Source organism: Urocampus carinirostris, chromosome 20, assembly GCF_059441175.1.
Source record: "Urocampus carinirostris isolate Australia breed hairy pipefish chromosome 20, RoL_Ucar_1.0, whole genome shotgun sequence".
In the NCBI taxonomy this organism is placed as follows: domain Eukaryota; kingdom Metazoa; phylum Chordata; class Actinopteri; order Syngnathiformes; family Syngnathidae; genus Urocampus; species Urocampus carinirostris.
In genome coordinates this window covers 18828194-18848625 of record NC_142368.1, presented here as the reverse complement: position 1 = coordinate 18848625, position 20432 = coordinate 18828194, and the positions used below count along the sequence as shown (strand labels likewise).

Genomic DNA, 20432 nt, shown 5'->3' with positions numbered 1-20432 from the left:
CTTTACCTTTAATTTATGTAAAGAAATATTTGGCAGTCCATGTCTTGTTGAAAATACGGCATTCATTATCAACTTTTCTTTTCTTGGGGTGTGCCGACATCTTGAGGGTACCCTGGCGAACAGTATCACCTTCACTCACTCAAGTGTATACGCGCGTAAAGGCGCTACGTCTATGACGTGTATATGTAGTCAAAATAAAATTTCAAAATAAAAGTTTTTTTTGTTTTTTTTTTAATTTATGGTGTTTATGATTGGTCTTACGCGGGCCGGACAGGGACGTACAAAGGGCCGGATGTGGCCCGCGGGCCGTAATTTGCCCAGGTCTGCTGTATGGTATTGAAGGCACTAGAGAAGTCCAAAAATGTAATCCTCAAATCCTTAATACTTTGCAAGATTGTTTTTTTTAATTTTGCTATGAGTCGTCTTATTGTGTTTCAAGTTGAGAAAATTGGGCAGGCAACTTGATGGCTGGGCAGGCAACTTTTCAGAGTTGTCTGCCCTGGTGTCCAGGAACTTTTTCTCACAAGTTTCAGACACTGCTTATACACCAGGAATCATTGTGTATTTGTTTTTACTGTTACTTCTCCTTGGATTTGATTTTATTGTAGTTTATTCAATGGTAGAAAATCGCTAATGTTTTTTTCTATAAAGCGATTTTAGCTCACTTTTACTAAAAAAAAACAATATAGGACGCTGATGGGGACTTAATAATAACAGCTTCTTACATTTATGGTTACAGGGCCATAAGAAAATATTGCTTTATTTATCACATTATATTGGAAAATATTTGTTAGTGTTCCAATAGGTTATATTAAGATCACTAGACCAATGGCAGGCAACCTATTCTGTACCACAGATGGGTTAAATGTCCGATATTGATCTTGCGAGCTGGCTCACCAATAATATTAGAAGTAGTCACAATAAAAATAATAATAATAATAATAATAATGGTAATAATAAGCCCAAAACTGTTTTCATTTAATCACCAAGGATTTAAATTACATTTGAAAAGGCACAAGATTCGGTTTCCTCATCCCTCTATTTTCCCTTACAGAATCCAATTTTTTACCTTTTTTATCGTGAAGGTGCACGTCATTGGTCAATCTTTGAGGTGATATTTTGCAGGTGGCTCCACTTTGATTGAGATTTACCGTCATGTTTAGATTCTTCCATTTTCTAATGATTGCTCCAACAGTGGACCTTTTTTCACCGAGCTCCTTGACAATTGCTCTTTAGCCCTTTCCAGCCTTGAGGAAGTGTACAATTTTGTCTCTGGTGTCTTTGGACAGCTCTTTGGTCTTTGCCATGTTAAAGTCTTAGTGATTGTGTGGGGTTTGTCTCTGGTGTCTTTGGACAGCTCTTTGGTCTTTGCCACGTTAAAGTATGGGGTGGACAAGTGTCTTTATGCAGCTAAGGACTTTAAACAGATGCATCTTATTCAGGATGATACACGGGGTGCAGGTGGAATTCTGATGGGCAGACTAACAGGTCCCTCAGGGTCAGAATTCTAGATGATACACTGGTGTTCATATACTTATTTGCAGCAAATCGTTTAAAATCATGCATTATAATTTCTGGATTTTCTTTTTAGTTTATCTCTCTCACAGTGGACATGCAGCTACAATGACAAATTGAAACCCCTCAATGATTTCGAGTGGGAGAAATAGCAAAATAGCAGGGTGTTCAAATACTTATTTTCTTCACTGTATAAAGTATAATATATAAGTCTAATTGTGGACTCTTTAAACAACAAATGAAATTGAATTGAAATGAAAAATGTTTCTCAATTGGCGAATGTGAACATGCATACTTTTTGGATCTTCCCCGAAAAAAAATCAGCCTCTAAACAGTAAATCATACTCGAGGTATTTTATTTACGTCTCTCCTCGTGCCTGTGGAATGTTTTACTGCTAATCATAGGTCAACATTCCTCAACAGCAACGGAATCATTTTAGCACGTGCATTGCCAAGAGAGTCTGGTGCCTAAACTTCAGTTCAGTATTTTAAAATAGGCTTTGTGTTTGTCTGCAGGTGGGCATGTTCAAAATCCACCCGGAGATCCCAGAGTCTATGTCAACAGAAGCAAAGGCCTTTATTGTGCGCTGCTTCGAGCCGGACCCGGACATCAGGGCCACCGCCTTCGACCTGCTCACGGATGAGTTCCTCACTGTCACCAGCCGAAAGAAGAAGAGTAAAAATAGCCTCACAGGTGAGGAGTACGCGTTTTCTTCTGTGCTTTTGGTTTTCTACCTTCATCACTTTTCTCTGTTGAGCACTGACGTAATTTGTGTTTGTTTTCTCCATAGCCCCGTTACCAGGCACAGGTGAGTGTCTTTCCTTCTTGGGCTGTTGCCATGATTACTGATTCGGGGCACCAGCGGCTGCCCCGTTGGCGCCCACAGCCCTGGTCGCTGATTGGCTCCCTGACACTTTTTAAACCCCCCGGCTCCCTGTTACCAGCGTCAGACTGTTCTGCGAACCTATGCTCTCAGCTAGACAAGCTTTGTACCATCCGACATTCTCCTGCCCTGTTTTTTCCTGCCTGATACCTGTTGCCGACTTGTTTCTGGACCCATTTCTGTTTTGCTCCTCCGTCCCGGCCATCGACCTGTTTTGCCCTGTTTTCCTGCCTGATCTCTGTTGCCGACCTCTTTTCTGGACTCGTTCTTGTTTCCTGTTGGTATCTCCTGTCCGGTATCGTTCCCGTTTATTTTGTCCTGTTTAATATCGGTTTCCAGTTTCGTTCCCGACTAGTTCGTCCTGTTTAATTTCAATAGCCTGTTTTGATATCAATCCTGTCTGTCCCATCCTGTCCGGTATCGACCCCATGTGTCCGATATCTGCTCTGGCAGATGGGGTCGATCTCGTCGGTCTCTGGCTTCCCGTCTTACCACGCCAGACTGCTGCCTAACGTGCATGACTCCCTATTTCTCGTAAAATAAGAGGCTTGTGTGAGAAATGTCACACATTTGGGTCCTGATCCCGTTCCGGTCCTTGACAGAGTACCTGCGAAGCATTTCCTTGCCAGTGCCCGTGGTGGTGGAGGATACCAGCAGCAGCAGCGAATATGGCTCGGTCTCCCCTGACAACGACCTCCATACCAACCCCTTCATCTTCAAGCCTAGCATCAATTGCTACAGCGAACGCGATGCCAAGGGGCCCCGCTCACTTTTCCTCAGGTGAGATGAGACCCTCACAATAAAGTTGAGGAATCTTAATCTACATTTGGTATTATTCCAACACACGGAATTACCGTAATTTCTGGACTATTAATGTGCGCCTTATAAGTGGACATAATTTGAACCTTTTTGACCCAAAGAGCCATAAAAGCAAAACATTTTATTTAATTTCTCAAGGGTCCCACACCGAAGACAAAATTCAATAAAACCGACAAACCTGCTCTCCAGACAAAAGCTTACTCTTCAGCACATTTTAAACTTATTTAACAACAAAATAATAATAATGCCAGAGCCTGTGTCCCATACGATTATAAATTCACCACTTAAAATTTGTCTCCCTCTTACCTAAGAGTGTTAAAACTCATACTGACTGTCATTTTTTTGTCATACTTTTATGGCTTTTTTGTTTTGTTTTGTTTTTTACATATTTTGTCCTGAACGATAAAGTGCTGCTATTACATATACTCCCAGTGAGTAAAACTTAAAATCAGCCTTTTAATGAAACTTGGTGTCCGTAACTTCAAAATGTTCTACTTGTGATCCTTCTTTCTGAAATCATCATTGCAACCTCTATCAAGCTCCTTCTGTGACGCGTGCTAGTATGTGAAATTCTTTGAAGTGCTCGACTTCAACTCTGTTCTTTGTCATTTGGGGGGTTTGGATTGGCATTTGAACCTACAGTCCATTTCCTAATTTTAACATTTTCATCCTTGAATAGAAGAAAAACGCAAGCACCCTGTAAAATCTTTTTTAGTCTTATAGGTCAAAATGTTGGGTTTCTAAACTCTGATCTAGTGCATTCGAATGCTACAAGGCACAAAGAAGAGTGAAAACTACGGAAACTCACAAATGTTTTCTCATTTTTTCGCCCAGTCTTTCACAGGGTTCTTGGGTTTTGAAGGTACCCATAGCGGCAAGATGTTGGACAAATAAATCAGCTTCCTCAAAGTGAGGCTCATAATATATCAAATAAGAACAAATATCTTGACTTGTAACAACTTAAATACAATTTTCAAATTTTTTTTTCTCAAAATAATGGTTTTAAAACAAGGTGCAAGCAAAGTTATTTTGTAAATATGTCCCAAAATACTGCAAACAACAATACCAACATATTTACTTTCAGTGCAGACGGCACTGGGCAAAAAGGAGTGCGTGCGTCCTACCCTGTGTATAGCTCCGCCTATTCCTTCCGCTAATTCAATCCAATTGCTCTAGGTGCTAGCTAGCGCTTCTTGGTAAAAAGTTTGTTTTGTTGCTTTTTATCATAAAGTGTCTCCATAATGAACATAGATTGTTTAATGATCTTCTAAATAAAATATTATTTTGTAATTATTGGTCACTACAAGGTTAGTAGGTGTTACACTTTGACTGTAAACTGTGGTTGATATTGTGTCCTATATATGCTGTCCTATATATAGATACAACGTCACATGAAAAGGCATAAGGTCTTATCACATCGTACCATTTGTGGTCACGCTGCTATATATAACAGAGTAGAGAGAATGATGTCTCACTTTTACTCAGCTTGAAAGTTGCAAACGTTTTGTATACATACGGGCATGCGTTTGTTACTATATTTCAGGATGGCCAAATTACTTCCCACAATGCTGATCCCTTCATTCAGTTCCGAACGACCCAATTACTTCCGACAATGCCGTTATCATTATTTTGTTCGGACTCTTGTGCGCTCCATAATGATGACACCAAGTACTTTTGTTTGGCCTTCCAGCATCCCAGTTGAGAACTTTGAGGACCATAGTGCCCCTCCGTCTCCTGAAGAGAAAGATTCAGGCTTCTTCATGCTAAAGAAAGACAGCGAGAGGCGAGCCACTTTGCACCGCATCTTAACTGAGGACCTGGACAAGGTGGTGGCCAACTTGACTGAGGCCCTCACGCAGGTTGGTCTGTGAAATTCAAAGTATGCGTGTGAGGTTTGGTTTTGTTTCTTGAATACCCCCGTAGGGACTAAAAACACTCGAGGGATAATGATGCTGCTTAATATTATTGCACTTGTCAAGGTTAAAACCTGACATGGTATCAGGATCAAGATAAGAACACACTCTGAGTCGGAGCTTAGGTTTTTGATAGCCCTTCCATCGGCTCGGGGAAGGAATCACCCGCCCACAATGGCTCCTAATTTATTGACATTACCGGCATAAAATAACACATCCGATTGGCTTAAGCGAGAGCACATGAGAACAGGAAACAAATCTGATCGGTTTAGACAGAAATCCCATGTTCAAATGAAGCGGAGAATGCTGGTCGCTAGATGGCGTGCGAGCATAATAAATGAGCAGTTAGGAAAGTGAAACTTTGTAACAAAAAGGGTACAATGAAGTCACTGTAAAGTCAAGGAATGTAGAAAGGGAGGCTAGCTCTTGAGCAGACTTCCCAGCACTAAAGTGAAGGCCATTTTGATGAATAGTTAGCGGGCCCCAAGATGATAGAATTGTTGCAAGAATGCAAACACCACCTGGATACAATCTTTGGCTTCATTAAGGTACTTTTGCGGATAAAATTATACAAAGGCACATTCAAACTATGATCCAACTATAATTTCCCTTACAGCACTATTTTACATTACACTTAAGTTACAATGCTTTATTTTTCATTGCAGTATGTACTTAGAACTTTCCCTAAGCATTACTGATAAGCTTATAAATTAGTAGACACTCCAAAAAGGTGAGAAGACATCAATGCATTTTAAACTGGCAAGGAGAACAGGGGAGGGAGCCTAAACTTCAAATAAGAAATCCCACCCTGTCCTTTCTTTTTATTAAATCATCAAGGTTACAAAATCAGATCCACTCTAAAGAGTTTGGAAATTTAAAGAAAAGCAACACGATTGGCCGATAGTGACCACGATGTAAACGGTGAATTAATAGTCCCTAATAATAGTCAAAATGTCTTTAATAATAGTCAATTCTATTCCTATTCTAAACGAAACACAATAATAAAGGTCAACACATCAGAAGACATTTAAAACACCATAGAAATTTGAAATAGAATCCTAATACAATCTTGATAATACTCTAATTTATTTACCATTATTCCCAATGTGTGAAGCATTTTATTTTAGTCTCTAATAGCAAAAAAATCTGGTCATAAATCCCATAACTCCGTAGAATGCAGTTTGCTGCTCTTGACATGAAGGAAATACACATTTACTGTAGCCTCTCTACATAAGAGATAAATCCATTCCTAGATCGAGTTTGTTTCTAGAATGTTTTGTATCTCGAACAAATGTTTCCCATAAGAAATAACTGAAAACAAATTAATTGGTTCCCGGCCTGCCAAAATCATCCAGGTTAACCTTAAATAGCTATAAAACACATATCCCTGTTCACTAAAAATACTCGAATAGTAATTGAAAATAAAGATACGGTAATAAGATATATAAAGCGATAATAACAAAATAAAAAGTGAGTTTATTATGAGTATTTACAATGGAGGAAGTTAGTGATTGCTCATGGAGGTTCATGCATGGTGGAGGAGGGAGAATGACTGTTTATGTTACGTAAGCAATGCGATTTAAAAAGACACAACACCAGAATGCGGGGTCAGGTGCGAATGGCGGGAAACGTGCTGACACTGAGCAATCTCGAGCACTCTGCTACCCTCTAGTGGCAGCGCCTGCAAATTCTCGAACCTCGGATTTACTATCATATGTCGGGTGTTGGAATTTAATATCAAAATGTAGCGTTTACCAAATTGTTCGAATTAGTTATCTGACTCCATTAATCAAACACAACTTACATTCACCCAACAATTTATGCGCTCGTTTCTTGAAGGAAAAGATGAACAGGAAGCCGACATTTCCACACGGGGGCAGATTTAATTTCCCTAACAATTTAACTAAGTGTACTCCATCGAAAACGGCCGAATTAGTGACGTTGGAGTCTCTGGGAAGCCCTTTTTCTCAAGTCCTTAAGCTTTTTCTTATTGGCCATCTTCTCCCCGCATAATGGTGTGTCAGCTCCTCCCATGGGCGTGCCAAGGAAGCCCCCCGGGCTTCACCATCTTGTAGATGAGCGTCCCGATGTCTGGGGTACTCAGAACAACACCCAGCGTTTCTCAAAACAACGCCTGCCGTCCTCCGTCAGAGTCCTGTTATCAACAGAACTAGACAAAATATTCTGCATTTGGAATTGCCTGACCTGTCATTGAACTAAAGCCTACTCAGTGGAAATCTTCATTGCATTATGAGACAATCGTATGAAATCCTTTATAGTCATATGTATAAAATCCTTTATAGCCAAATGTATAAAATCCTTCACGGGCATATCTTGAGAATTTCTTGTCACTGGACTAGGATGTATGTATAAACATATTATTTAAGTCTCAACTCACAAGTCCCACCACTGACGATGTTTCTTGAAACCCGCAGGGATCCGAAGAAATGAAGATGAAACCGCAGCACATTTCCACTCTCGTGGTCAGCCTGGCCGATTTTGTCCGGGCAGCCGACAGAAGAATCATAGCTCGCACCCTTTCGCAACTTAAACTGGAGCTAGATTTCGACAGCACGGCCATTAGCCAGCTGCAGGTCGTTCTCTTTGGCTTCCAGGATGCTGTAAGTATCAGGAACGTGTTTGAAAACTTTTTTCAACCAATTGTGATGATGAAAACACCTTTAAGAGGGGGGATAATAAGAGGGGACGTGTCAGTAATGACGGCACACTTTGCCTAGAGAAAGGTCAGATTACTTAGCCAAGCGGTGGGCAAACTGCAGCTCGCGGGCCTTATGCTCCATTCTCAGGCTTATCAATCCAGCCCGTCGAACCAAAAGGAATGTTGTTTCAGTCATCCTCTTGTCCGCAGCTTACCTGTCCATTCATCCATCTTCTGCACCGATTATCCTCACTAGGGTCGCGGGGGTGCTGGAGCCCATCTCCGGACACCCTGAACTGGTTGCCAGCCAGTCGCAGGGCACACAGAAACGGACAACCATTCACTCGCTCATTCACACAGAGGGACAACCTGCCAATTGTATGTTTTTGGAATGTGGGAAGAAACCCATGCAAGCTCAGGGGAGAACATGCAAACTCCGCACGAGGAGGTAGCTGAACTTGAACCCTGAACCTCTGCATATATGGGCTGCGTGCTAACCACCCAGTTGTGTCCTTGTCCAACAAAATATATTTTTTACAAAGCACTTGACACTCTTGATGGAAATGATGAACAAGAATAGCCGACATTTCCACTCAGGGGCAGATTTAATTTCATTAGCAATTTTACTAAGTGTACTCCATCGAAAATGGCCGAATTGGTTTAATTAGTGTCGCTCGACTCTCTGTGTAGCCATCTCTGAAGTCCTCTAGCTTTTCTCCTCTCGGCCCACGTCTCCCCGCAAGATGGCATCTCAACTCCTCCCATGGGCGTGCCAAGGAAGCCCCCCCCCCCCTGGGCGTCGCGATGTCTGGATAACTCAAAACGACACCGAAGTATTTCTACGTCATCAGGGCCTTGTTCTCAAAACATCACCTGCCGTCCTCCGTCCTGTTATCAATATTCCCTAGTCAAAATATTCTGCATTTGGAACAGCGTGACCTGTCATTGAACTATAACCTACTCAGTGAAAATCTTCATTGCACTCAATAAATGTAACTTGTATTCAATCGTATACAATCCTTTATAGTCAAATGTATAGAATCCTACAATGGATCTGAAGGAGCGAATCACTGACTTGAACAAGTCATGAAAGTCACTTGGAGACATTTCAAAGCAGGTCCCAAGAGAAACAGCGCAAACAATTGTTTATAATTGCAAAGTGCATGGCACTGTTTTGTCACTGCCATGATCAGGAAGAAAACGCAAGCTATCTCCTGCTGCTGAGAGAAAATTGGTCAGGAGGGTGAAGATTCGACCGAGAATCACCAAAAAGCAGATCTGTTAAGAATTAGAAGCTGCTGGAACACAGGTGTTAGTGTCCACGGTCAAGCGTGTTTTGCATCTCCATGGACTGAGAGGCTGCCGTGCCCTGGCTCCAAAAGCGGCACCTTAAGACTCGACTGAAGTTTGTTGCTGATCACATGGACAAAGATAAGACCTTCTGGAGGAAAGTTCTGTAGTCAGACAAATAAAAATCGAGCACAATGCCCAGCAATACGTCTGGAGAAGAAAAGGTGAGACCACTAACCCCAAGTACACCATACCTACTGTCAAGCATGGTGGTGGTAGTATTAAGCTGTGGGGCTGTTTTGCTGCCAATGGAACTGGTGCTCTGCTGAGAGTAAACTGGATAATGAAGAAAGAGGATTACCTTCAAATTCTTCAAGATAACCTAAAGTCATCAGCCCGGAGATTGGGTCTTGGGCGCAGTTGGGTGTTCCAACGGGACAATGACCCCAAACACACATCAAAAGTGGTAATGAAATGGCTACATCAGGCTATAATTAAGGCTTTAGTCCTGACTTAAACCCCGTTGAGAACTTGTGGACAATGCTGAAGAAACAAGTCCATGTCAGAACTGAACTGCACCAATTTTGTCAAGAGGAATGGTCTCAGATTCAACCAGAAGTTTGTGGTTTGCTACCACAAACGCCTAATTTGCCGAGGTGTCTAACCCAGTACTGAGCTTAATGTTATTTAGAATAAATTGTGTGAAATTTACCCAAAAAACCTATACATTCCAAGTTCCCTCTTTTCTTCAAAGCCTAAAAAGTGGTGCGCTGGTGCCACCTGTTGTTTGAAATTAGAAAGCCACTGAAGAAAAGTCCTAGCAGTAAACCCAAAGGCTTTTCTTAAGAATACCAATAACCTATTAGAATGTACTATGCAAATTAGTGTTTCTGGCTGGCGTGTAAAAAAAAAAGTGTGATAATGAGATATCAATCCTCTAATGCAGGGGTGTCTAACTCATTTTAGCTGGGGGGCCACATCTTAGAAAAAGCACACTGATAGGGGCCACACTAGTGAATTCAAGATGAAGAAAGAAGGAAAGAAGCAAGAGGAATAAAGAGAGAGAGAGAGAGAGAGAGAGAGATAGTGATAGACAGAGGGGGATAAGAAAATGGAGAAAAGGGAAAGGAAACGGAGAAATAAAGAGAGAAAGAGAGGGATGAAGCGAGAAGAGAAAGAGTGGGAAATAAAAAGAGAATGAAAGAGAGAAAAAGAAAGGGCACTGGAGAAAAAAGATAGAGAGAAAATGAGAGAGGGATGAAGAGAGAGAAGACCGAGAGAGAAAATGAGAAAAGAGTGAGAGAAAGGAGAGGGATAATAAATGGAGACCGAGAGAAAGAGAGGGGGTAAGGGAGACAGGACGAGTGAAAAATAGAGACAGAGGGAAAAATAAATGGGACAAAGATATCGAGAAAACAAATAAGGCGAAAGGCACAAAGAGAAAGAGAGAGATGGAGTGAAAAATAAGAGAAAAATAGAGATTAAAAAGTGTGAGATAAAAATAGATCTGATAGAAAGAAAGAAACATTTTGAAGTGAGAGAGAGAAGAGAAAGAGAGGGAAAAGGGACAGAGAGAAAAGTAGAAGAGAGGGACAAAAATAGAGAAAAAGAGAGATGAGAAGAGTAAGAGGAAACGGAGAAATAAAGAGAGAAAGAGAGGGATGAAGAGAGAAGGGAAATGGTGAGAAATAAAAAGTGAATGAAAGAGAGAGACAGAAAGAGAGAAAGAAAGGGCAATGAAGGAAAAAAGATGGAGAGAGAGAAAATGAGAGAAATGGAGAAAATGAGAGAAAGATACAGAGAGAAAATTAGAAAGAAAGATAGAGCAAAAGAAGGTAAAAAGACACATGGAGAGAAGGAGACAGCAAGAGTGAAAGACAGAGAGAGAGAGAGAGAGAATGTGATAAACAAGAGATGAAAAGAGAAATAGTGACAGAGGGGTAAAGAGAGAAAGAAATCCAAAGACAAATGGAAAGAGAAAGAGGAGTGAAAATAGAAGGAGAGAAACATAGAAAGGGAAAGCAAGAGAGAGAGAGAAACGAGAGAAAAAGGAAGAGAGAGAGAGAGAGAGAGAAAAAAGGAGAGGGATGATAAACGGAGACAGGGAGAAAGAAAGGGCGAAAGAGAGACAAAACAAGTGAAAAATAGACAGAGAGAAAAATAAAAGGGACAAAGATATCGAGAAAACAAATAGAGCGAAAGACACTAAGAGAAAAAGAGAGAGATTGGGTGAAAAAGAAAAGAAAAATAGAGATGAATAAAGTGAGATAAAAAGAGACCTGATAGAAAGAAAGATAAAGAGAGGAATGAGAGCGAGAAAAGAAAGAGGAAAAATGACAGAGAAAAGTAGAAGGGAGGGACAAAAATAGAGAAAAAGAGGAAAGCGAAAGAAACGCATCTAGAGTTGCTTTGGGAGTGGTGCCTGTTTCTGGTGACATCCGGTGGACATTTTTAAAACTGCAGCTCATTTGTCTCTGCATTGTCTCGCGGCCAGATTCAAACCCTTAGCTGTTTGACACCCCTGCTCTAATGCCTTTTCACATGTCGTCTATACCTCTGGTGGTCTAGTGGATAAGCGCCCTCACCGCCGTGATCCCAGTTCGATTCCCGTTGCTAACAATAGATTTGAATCAGTGATATTTATCGATTTATTAATCGTTGCCTTAAAGATAGTAGCTCTTATTGTGGTCTTAATATCATGTGTCTTATAGTCAGCTGCGCCTTATGTATGAAACGTATTTGAGAAAAGATCACTTTTGGGGGGTGCGGCTTATAATCCAGTACACCTCATTTTGTGGAGAACATAACAATTTAAGGAAAATCCCTTAAATTAACTTTAACTTAACTTTAATTTGTAATTTTGTTTCTCAGGTAAACAAAGTGTTGCGAAACCACAACATCAAGCCCCACTGGATGTTCGCACTGGACAACATCATCAGAAAAGCAGTGCAGACCGCCATCACCATCTTGGTGCCAGGTATGGATAATATAGAAAAGGGGTGTCAAAAAGGTGGCCCGCGGGTCAGATCAGGACCGCTAAGGGATTGAATCCGGCCCGCGAGACGACACTCAGAGAAGCGCAAGAGAAAAACGAGCTGCAGGTTGAAATATGTCCACTTGATGTTGCCAAAGCCAGGTGCCTCTCACAAAGACACTGTACTTGTATTTCTCTCTCTCTTTCATACTCTCACCCTCTATCTCTCTCTGTCTCTTTCTCTCTCTCTCTGTCTTTTTACCTTCTTTTGCTCTCTCTTCCTTTTTCATTTTCTCTTTTCTCTCTTGTTCTTGCTTTCGCTTTCTTTGTTTCTCTCCTACTCTTTTCTCGCCTCTTTCTCTTTGGATTTCTTTCTCTCTCTTTCTTTCCCCCTCTGTCACTATTTCTCTTTTTATCACTTGTTTCTCACGCTCTCTCTCTCTCTTTAACTCTTGCTGTCTCTTTCTCTTTGTGTGTCTTTTTACCGTCTTTTGCTCTCTCTTTCTTTTTCATTTTCTCCTCTTTCACTCTCTCTCTTGATTTCCCTTTCTTTCTTTCTCTCCTTCTCTTTTCTCTTCTCTCTTTCTCTCTTTCTGTCGCTCTTTGGATTTATTTCTCTCTTTTTCTTTCCCCCTCTGTCACTATTTCTCTCTCTCTTTCACTCTCGCTGTCTCTTTCTCTCTCTGCGTCTTTTTACCTTCTTTTGCTCTCTCTTTCTCTCTTGCTTTCCCTTTCTTTCTGTCTCTCCTTCTCTTTTCTCTCCTCTTTTTCTCTCTTTCTATTTGTCTTTGGATTTCTTTCTCTCTCTTTCCCCCTCTGTCACCTTTTAACTTATAACGGCTGAAAGAGGAGGGGAAAAACTGAGGAAGAGTCAACAGAAAGAGAGTCTTAAAAAGTCTTGAATTCAGCTTTAGCTGTAGAAACCCTCCACGACACCGAAGTGTACTCGCAAATACACATTCAATGTCATTTGCATTAAATAGTGGCACAGTTCTGAGGTCATGGGATCAAAACCAGTCACCAGCCTTCCTGTGCGGAGTGTGCATATTCTCCCCGTGCTTGACTGGGTCTCCTCCAGTTACTCCCACATTCTAAAAACAGGCATGTCAGGTTAATTGGCCGGTCCAAATTGTCCCTAGGTGTGAGCGAGTGAGTCGTCTGTGTGCCCCGCGATTGGCTGGCAACTAGTTGAGGGTGTCCCCTGCCCACTGCTGTACAGGGTTTGCATGTTCTCTGTGTGCTTCTGTGGGTTTCCTCCCACATTCCAAAAAACATGCATGTCAGGCTAATTGGCAGGTTCAAATTGTCCCTAGGTGTGAGCAAGTGAGTTGTCTATGTGTCTTACCATGCAGTTCAGGGTGTCCCTTATCCACTGCCCCAAGACAGCTGGGATGGGCTCCAGCACCCCGCGACCCTATTGAGGTTAAGTGGTGCAGATAGTGGATTAATGGATGAATTGCAAAAAATCAGTGCAGTAAAGGTATGGGTTTGTCTTCAGAGCTGAGGCCTCACTTCAGCCTGGCTTCGGAGAGCGACGCCCACGACCTGGAGGACGGTGAAGACGAGGACGCCGGCGTCGACCCGGCGAACCGCAGGCGACCGGCGACAATCTCCAGCCGGGACGAAACGGCCGTCACTTCGGGCGTCAGTACCCTCAGCTCCACCGTTTCCCGAGAGTCCCATCATGCTCAGCATTCTGTCAGCATGGAGCTGGGCAGGATGAAGCTGGAGACCAACAGGTTCTCGGGAGCATAAACAAACCGGTACCCTGGAAGGGTTTTCCCACCCGTACCGACTCTTCCCCTGTGTGACGGCAGGCTGCTGGAACAACTTCTGGAGAAGGAGAAAGAATATCAGGCCATCCTGCAACAAGTCCTAGAAGAGAGGGAACAAGAGATAAGACTACTACGACTGCGATCAAATGCTACAGGTCAGTAATTAAGGGACATGTCGAAATAAAACGCACACAATAGCATAAGTACAATTTGGCTTCAGTTCGTTCATTCGTTCTACAAGGCTCAAGGAAGAAGGGATTGGAAGAAAAAGGGTGGAAGGGAAAAAGAAAAGAAGGATAAAAGAAAGGGAGTGAGGAACGAAGGAAGGAAGGGAAGAAAGAAAAAGGGGAGAGGTGAATGAAGGAAGGTAGGGAAGAAAGAAAAAGGGAGAGGTGAATGAATGAAGGAAGGAAAGAAAGAAAAAGAAAAGGTGAGATGATGGAAGGAAGGAAGGAAGAAAGGAGAAAAGTATTGGAAGAAGCAATTGGAGGAAAGGATTGGAAGAAGGAAGGAAGAAGAGATTGGAAGAAAAAGGAATGAAAGAAAAAAGGAAAGTCAAGTCAAGAAAGGGAGAGATAAAGGAAGGAATGCAGGAAAGAAAGAAAAAAGGAGTGGTGAATGAAGGAAGGTAGGAAAGAAAGGGAAAAATGAATGAAGGAAGGAAGGAAAAGAAAGGGTAAGATGGATGAATGAAGAAAGGAAAGAAAGAAAAAGAAAGTGTGAGATGTATGAAGGAGGGGAGGAAGAAGGAATTGGAAGAAGGAAGGAATAAGGGATTGGAAGGAAAGGGAATGAAGGAAAAAAAGAAAGTCAAGTCAAGAAAGGGAGAGATGAATAAAGGAAGGTAGGAAAGAAAGAAAAAGGGAGCGGTGAATGAAGGAAGGTAGGAAAGAAAGAAAAAAGGGAGCGGTGAATGAAGGAACGTAGGAAAGAATGAAAAAAGGGAGCGGTGAATGAAGGAAGGTAGGAAAGAATGAAAAAGAATGAGAAAAATGAATGACGGAAGGAAGGAAAGAAAAAGAGAGATGAATAAAGGAAGTATGAAAAGAAAGAAAAAGGGTGAGATGAAGGAAGGAGGGAAGGAAGAAAGGATTGGAAGAAGAAAGGAAGAAGTAATTGGATGAAAAAGGAAGGAAGGAAGGAAGGAAAGTCAAGTCAAGAAAGGGAGAGATGAATGAAGGAAGGTAGGAAAGAAAGAAAAAAGGGATCGGTGAATGAAGGAAGATAGGAAAGAAAGAAAAAAGGGAAAAATGAAAGAAGGAAAGAAAGAAAGAAAGAAAGAAAGAAAAACCAAGGGAAATGGAGGATGGAGGGTAGGAAGAAGAGATTGGAAGGTAGAGGGAATTGGAAGAAGGGATTGGAAGAAGAAAGTAAAGAAGGAAGGAATGAAAAATGGAAGGGAAGGATAAAGGAAGGAAGGAGAGATAAAAGAAGGAGTGAAAAATGGAAGAAAGAGATGAAGGAAGGAAGAAGAGATTGGTAGAAGAAAGGAATAAGGGATTGGAAAGAGAAAGAAAGAAGAGATTGGAAGAAGAAAAGAGGAATGAAGAAAGGAAAAATGGACTAAACGATAGAAAAATGGACGGGAAAAATAAAGGAAGAAGGGATTGGAAGAAGAAACAAAGAAGAAACCAGAAGAAGAAACAAAGAATGAATTGTAAGGAGAAAGGAAGAAATGTAGGAAGGAGAAATAGAATGAAATAAAAAAGAAAGAGAGGGATGAAGGAAGGATTGAAATAAGGATTAGAAGAAGGAAGGAAATGAAGAAAAGCAAAAACTTTGCACCTTTCCTACAAACATTTTGGTCGTTTACCTCTCTCCAATCTCCAGGAAACTTCTCCAAACCCACGCGGGATCCACAACCTTCTGAAAAACACCACCAGGCAGAACTAAGCAGCTGGCTGAGGCTTTATGGTGCAGACCAGGACGCCGTCCATACGGTGATATACCTTTTACTTCCCTGTGTGACACTTGCCGGATTGATCGCTGATGTTTGTTTTTTTTTTCCCTGAATTTTGCGCTTCAGATACTCGGCGAGAAATACACGCTACACGACATTCTCCACGATGTCACCAGAGACGATCTAAAGGGTCTTGGACTGAGGTTGTGTTTGTTTGATTTTGGTTCATGTTGTCCCAGTTTGAACCCGATTTTAAAGGGTCAGTGTGTATACTATAGTCTTTTGAGGTATTCTTATTGATGTAATGATATTTGGCTCATGGATCCTTTATGAAGAGCTTCTCTCACTGTGTCAATGGAACAGAGGAATGGGAGTTGGAAATATATATACTGACAATAGCCTATAATCACTATTTTAATGTTGTTTTTTTGTGGGGGTTATATTCCAGAAAGAACCCATGATGGTCAAGTCTGTGAGGCTCCAAACTTTTATTTTATTTTGTATTGTTTTTAAAATGATCAAACAATGAAACACTCTATTCTACATTGAAGCAAAGAATAAACCATTACAGCATACAATATTGTGAGCAGACACCTGCTCTGCGTTCATCTGCATCTCACTGAGAAGACTTTGTGTCCTGCTCCTTTTGCCATGCCGCCTAAACCATGCATGCCTCTCTCAGCTGTAGAGGACAAATCACCATAGTAACTGAGCCAAACTAGATTCAAACCGCTTTCTTGCAACCGACTTGAGGGTAAATTCCGCCAAAATAAACATAAAACACATCCTGGCTTAATCTTGGTTTCGTGCAATACTCCCCTGGGAAAAGATTGTTTCCAGTGAAAAATAATATGGATATATTCCTTATTGTAGACGTTGTGAACATGATAAATATGTAATGATGTTAATCCGATAAATTATGTGAAAGAAGATACAGTGCCGTGAAAAAGTATTTGCCCCCCTTCCAGAATTTTGTGTTTTTTTTGCATATATATCAATTACAAAGGTGGCAAACAAAAAATCTAGGCCTATCTGACCCTATGCGGAACAGCAATTGCCCCCCTTGTTAAATCCCAAGTTAACTGTGACAGTTTTGGTAAAGCTGAGTTCAATTCCACAAGCCAAGAAATCTCGAGAACACAATTCATATTCCACCATCCAAAGAAATTCCAGAAGAAATTAGGAAAAGAGTGATTGAAATCTATAAATCTGGAAAATGTCACAATGCCATTTTTAAGGATGTAGGGCTGCAGTGAACCACTGTCAGAGCCACTTTTCGCAAATGGAGAAAACTGGGAATAGTGGCCAACCTTCCCAGGAGTGGTCGACCACCTAAGATGCATCCAGGAAGTTGCAAAAACCTCAAAAAAATATCCAAAGAACTGCAGGCCTTGCTGGTAGGTTTTTGACTACACTATAAGAAAAACACCGGACAAAAGTAGCATCCATGGGAAAGTTCCCGGTTCAAAAACACTGCTGTCACAAAAGAACACAAAGAGTGTGGGGTCTAAATCGACCTCTTACATGTGGGTGAGCTATTTACAAGTTGCTAACGCTAAAAAAGATACACCAGGCATTCGACTTGTTACAACTGCAGTTGGAAAGGGGGAGGGGCCAGGAGAGGAGGAACTTACTCACGTCTGTCTCCTTGACCGCGCTCCTAACTCTGGGGGGCCCTTCCCCCACCAAACTGCATTTATTTCGGCAGAACTAAGACAGAGAAAGAAAGAAACGCCCCTTTGGGCGGTACCAATATTCGAAACAGAAACGTGATCTGGTTTAGAGATACACACTTTTGGGGAAGTACCCTAAGCCCACCTTACAAAGAGTCCTCTCACATTTGCCAAAAAGCATCTTGATTATCCTCAATACCCACATTCTGTGAGTATTGAGAGTCAAAATTTTGCAGGTGTGCACCCCGTTTCATCTGCTGTAAAAAAAATGCCACAGCATTTGACAAAAAGGACATAATGCCGACAGGAAAGCAATGTGGTGGCAGTGTGATGATCTGGGGCTGCTTTGCTGCCTCAGGACTAGCACAATGCTGTGGATGACGGAATAACGAATTGATGTTACCAGAAGATGCTGAAGGAAAACGTTTGGCCATCAATTCGTGTCCTTAAACCCAAGTGCTCTTGGATCATTCAGCAGGACAACAATCCAAAACACACCAGCAAGTCCACAAAATAAAGGTTCTGGATTTGCCAAGTCAAAGTCTGGATTTAAATCCAATTGAGATGCTGTGGTGTGGCCTTGAACAGGCAGTTCATGTTAGAACATGCTCGGATGTGAAACACTTTTGCAAAGAAGAGTGGGCCAAAACTTCTCCACAGCATTGTGAAAGACTCATTACCAATTATCCTAAAAGTTTCAGATAAATATGCCGAAAAAAACGCAGAAATCTGGACTGTATGTGCTATAATGACAATCGTCCTCTTTGTCTCCTGTTCAGAGGCGGTATCTTGTGCAAACTTTGGAAGGCTATCGTGGACCACAGGAACCAGCCCACCTGAGACCCCATGAAACCAGTACACAGTATTTTCCTCGATACGTCAGTATTTATTATTCTCGGCTTTTGCGACCCTGCTGCTGTGATGTTTTTGCAAAATATCTATCGGTCAAGTGCCACTACAGCGTACATCCGTCTTACGGACGTCCCAGGCAAGGTTCAAACTTGAGATTGGATTAAGATGAAGAAAAGAACACACTCTGAGTCGGAGATTTAGGTTTCTGATAGCCCTTCCATCAGAGGCGCGTGCTTCCAGAATCGTCTCAGGAAGGAATCGCGCTCTGCCTATGGCTAGAGACTCATTTATTGGAAAGCACAGGCATAGAACAACACATGATTGGCTTAAGTGAGATCACATGGGTACAAGAAAAGAGTCTGATTGGTTTAGACCAGGGGTCGGCAGCCTACGGCACGCTTGCCAGCAGTGGCACGCAAGGGGTTAACCAGAGGCACGCGAGCGCCCGGCAAAATAATGATTTTCTTTCCATGCGCATTTTAGGTGAAATTCAGACATTTTCAGTTGCTCACTGTGTTACTTAGAGGCTTTACGGTAGCGCCCCTCCTCCTCTGCTCCGTGTGTGAGCGTGTGTCTGCACGATGCCAAGGAGAGGAGGAAAGATCTGTGTTTTGACCCAACCACAGAAACACCAGCGCGCGATAAATGAACGAATCACAAACGCTCCTCCAGCGAAAAAATCTTTTTCTTTTCAGCCAGCGTGGACAGATGACTGAGGCTTTGTGCAAAAAATGACCGTGCCATTTTGTGCATGATGCCTCGAGAGCGTTCTACCTCGCACATCAAGTGTTAAGTGTGGATACGAGACGAAACATGAACATGAATTCAAGGACGAATCTGGAAAGGCGGAGACATTAAAACGCGTTGTGTCCAGGTACGGCAAACAAACACAGACCCTGAAAACATTTGTCACTGCTAGAAACGCCACCACTGAAGCAAGCTATCGCATTGCTCACTGCATGGCAAAGCACGAAAAATCATTTACTGATGGCGAATGTATTAAAGGTGTGTGTTTGTGTGTGTTTAGAGTTTTTATAGTTTCTAATAATGATGGTCGCCGTGTGAGCATAATAAATGAGCAGTAAAAAAAAGAAAGGAATGTAGGGAGGAAAACTCTTGAGCAGGCTTCCCGGCACCAAAGCAAAGGTCATCTTGATAAATAGTTAGCAGGCCCTCAGAGGATACAATCTTTGGCTTCGTCAAGCCTCTTTTGAAGATAAAATTATACAAAGGTACATTATATTCAAACTATAATTTCCCTTACAGTCACAACAGTAGTTTTATTTTGAAAGACGCTCTTGTTGTTCCTGTCCTACAAAGCTTCAGACTGACGGTTTGTAGTATAATCCCGAGATAGAATTATATACGATTTTAGCTTTTGTATCGACTTCCGTCTTTTTGTTTTTAGTCTACCTTGGGCATCTTAGCTGTTTTTGGTTTTCAACATGTATTTCTTGGGCGCTTTTTGGTTTTATTCCGTTGGGACTAATTTAAATTGCTCTTATTTACATGTCGCCAACATGTAAATAGGGGTTTTGTTGAGTTTTTTTCAACAATTATTTTTATGTTTTGTGATGTCAATTTATGTATTATGTATTTCTATTTCCATTTCACTCTCATGTAAATAAATCCATATATGTACTTAATATAACTTAAAGGTTTTCTTCCCGTGGACCATCTGTTTTTCTGTGTATTGTTAATTTTTTGGATATAATTTTTTTTCATATAGAATATTAACAGAATACTTGATTTGATCTGCTCAATTTTTCATCATTATTGTTATTATTATTACTTTTTTTTTACATTTGTCTGAGATGCTGACACTCAGTCTACATGACTGACAGCAGGAGTTGCCTCTATGTCTTTTCATATTCCGTCTATTGCAAGATGTGTCCTTGTACTGTTAAAATAAAACTTTTTATGATGGATTTTGATTGAATTATTCATTCTTTTTTGTTGTAAATGGGTTTTTTAACAATATTCCAGTTTTAATTCCCTCCAAAATAAAATTTAAAAAATCGTCCAATCACATACATGCTTATAAAACCGCAGAGTAAAAAAGACAAATGGCGGACAAAACTCCCCCTAATTAATAGCGGGCTCGTTTTGAAACGCTGACTCTCTTTATTTATCCCATCTCTTTTTCTCTTTGTTGTCACGACCGGAACAAGAAGTGGA

The 20432-nt window shown here is 41.3% G+C and overlaps 1 protein-coding gene across 1 annotated transcript in view; it reads left to right on the top strand.

Annotated features, from left to right (window-relative positions):
• The window catches only part of map3k5 (mitogen-activated protein kinase kinase kinase 5), a 79010-nt gene extending 58828 nt beyond the window's left edge, over positions 1–20182 (top strand). The window contains exons 20-30 of the mRNA XM_088324965.1: positions 2032–2209; positions 2307–2324; positions 3002–3179; positions 4909–5077; positions 7567–7752; positions 11952–12057; positions 13553–13793; positions 13872–13984; positions 15660–15769; positions 15856–15932; positions 18182–20182. Coding sequence (XP_088181091.1) covers positions 2032–2209; positions 2307–2324; positions 3002–3179; positions 4909–5077; positions 7567–7752; positions 11952–12057; positions 13553–13793; positions 13872–13984; positions 15660–15769; positions 15856–15932; positions 18182–18242 — 1437 coding nt within the window. The 3' untranslated portion in view covers positions 18243–20182. The remainder of the gene's footprint in view (positions 1–2031; positions 2210–2306; positions 2325–3001; positions 3180–4908; positions 5078–7566; positions 7753–11951; positions 12058–13552; positions 13794–13871; positions 13985–15659; positions 15770–15855; positions 15933–18181) is intronic.
• Positions 20183–20432: the final 250 nt, after the last annotated feature.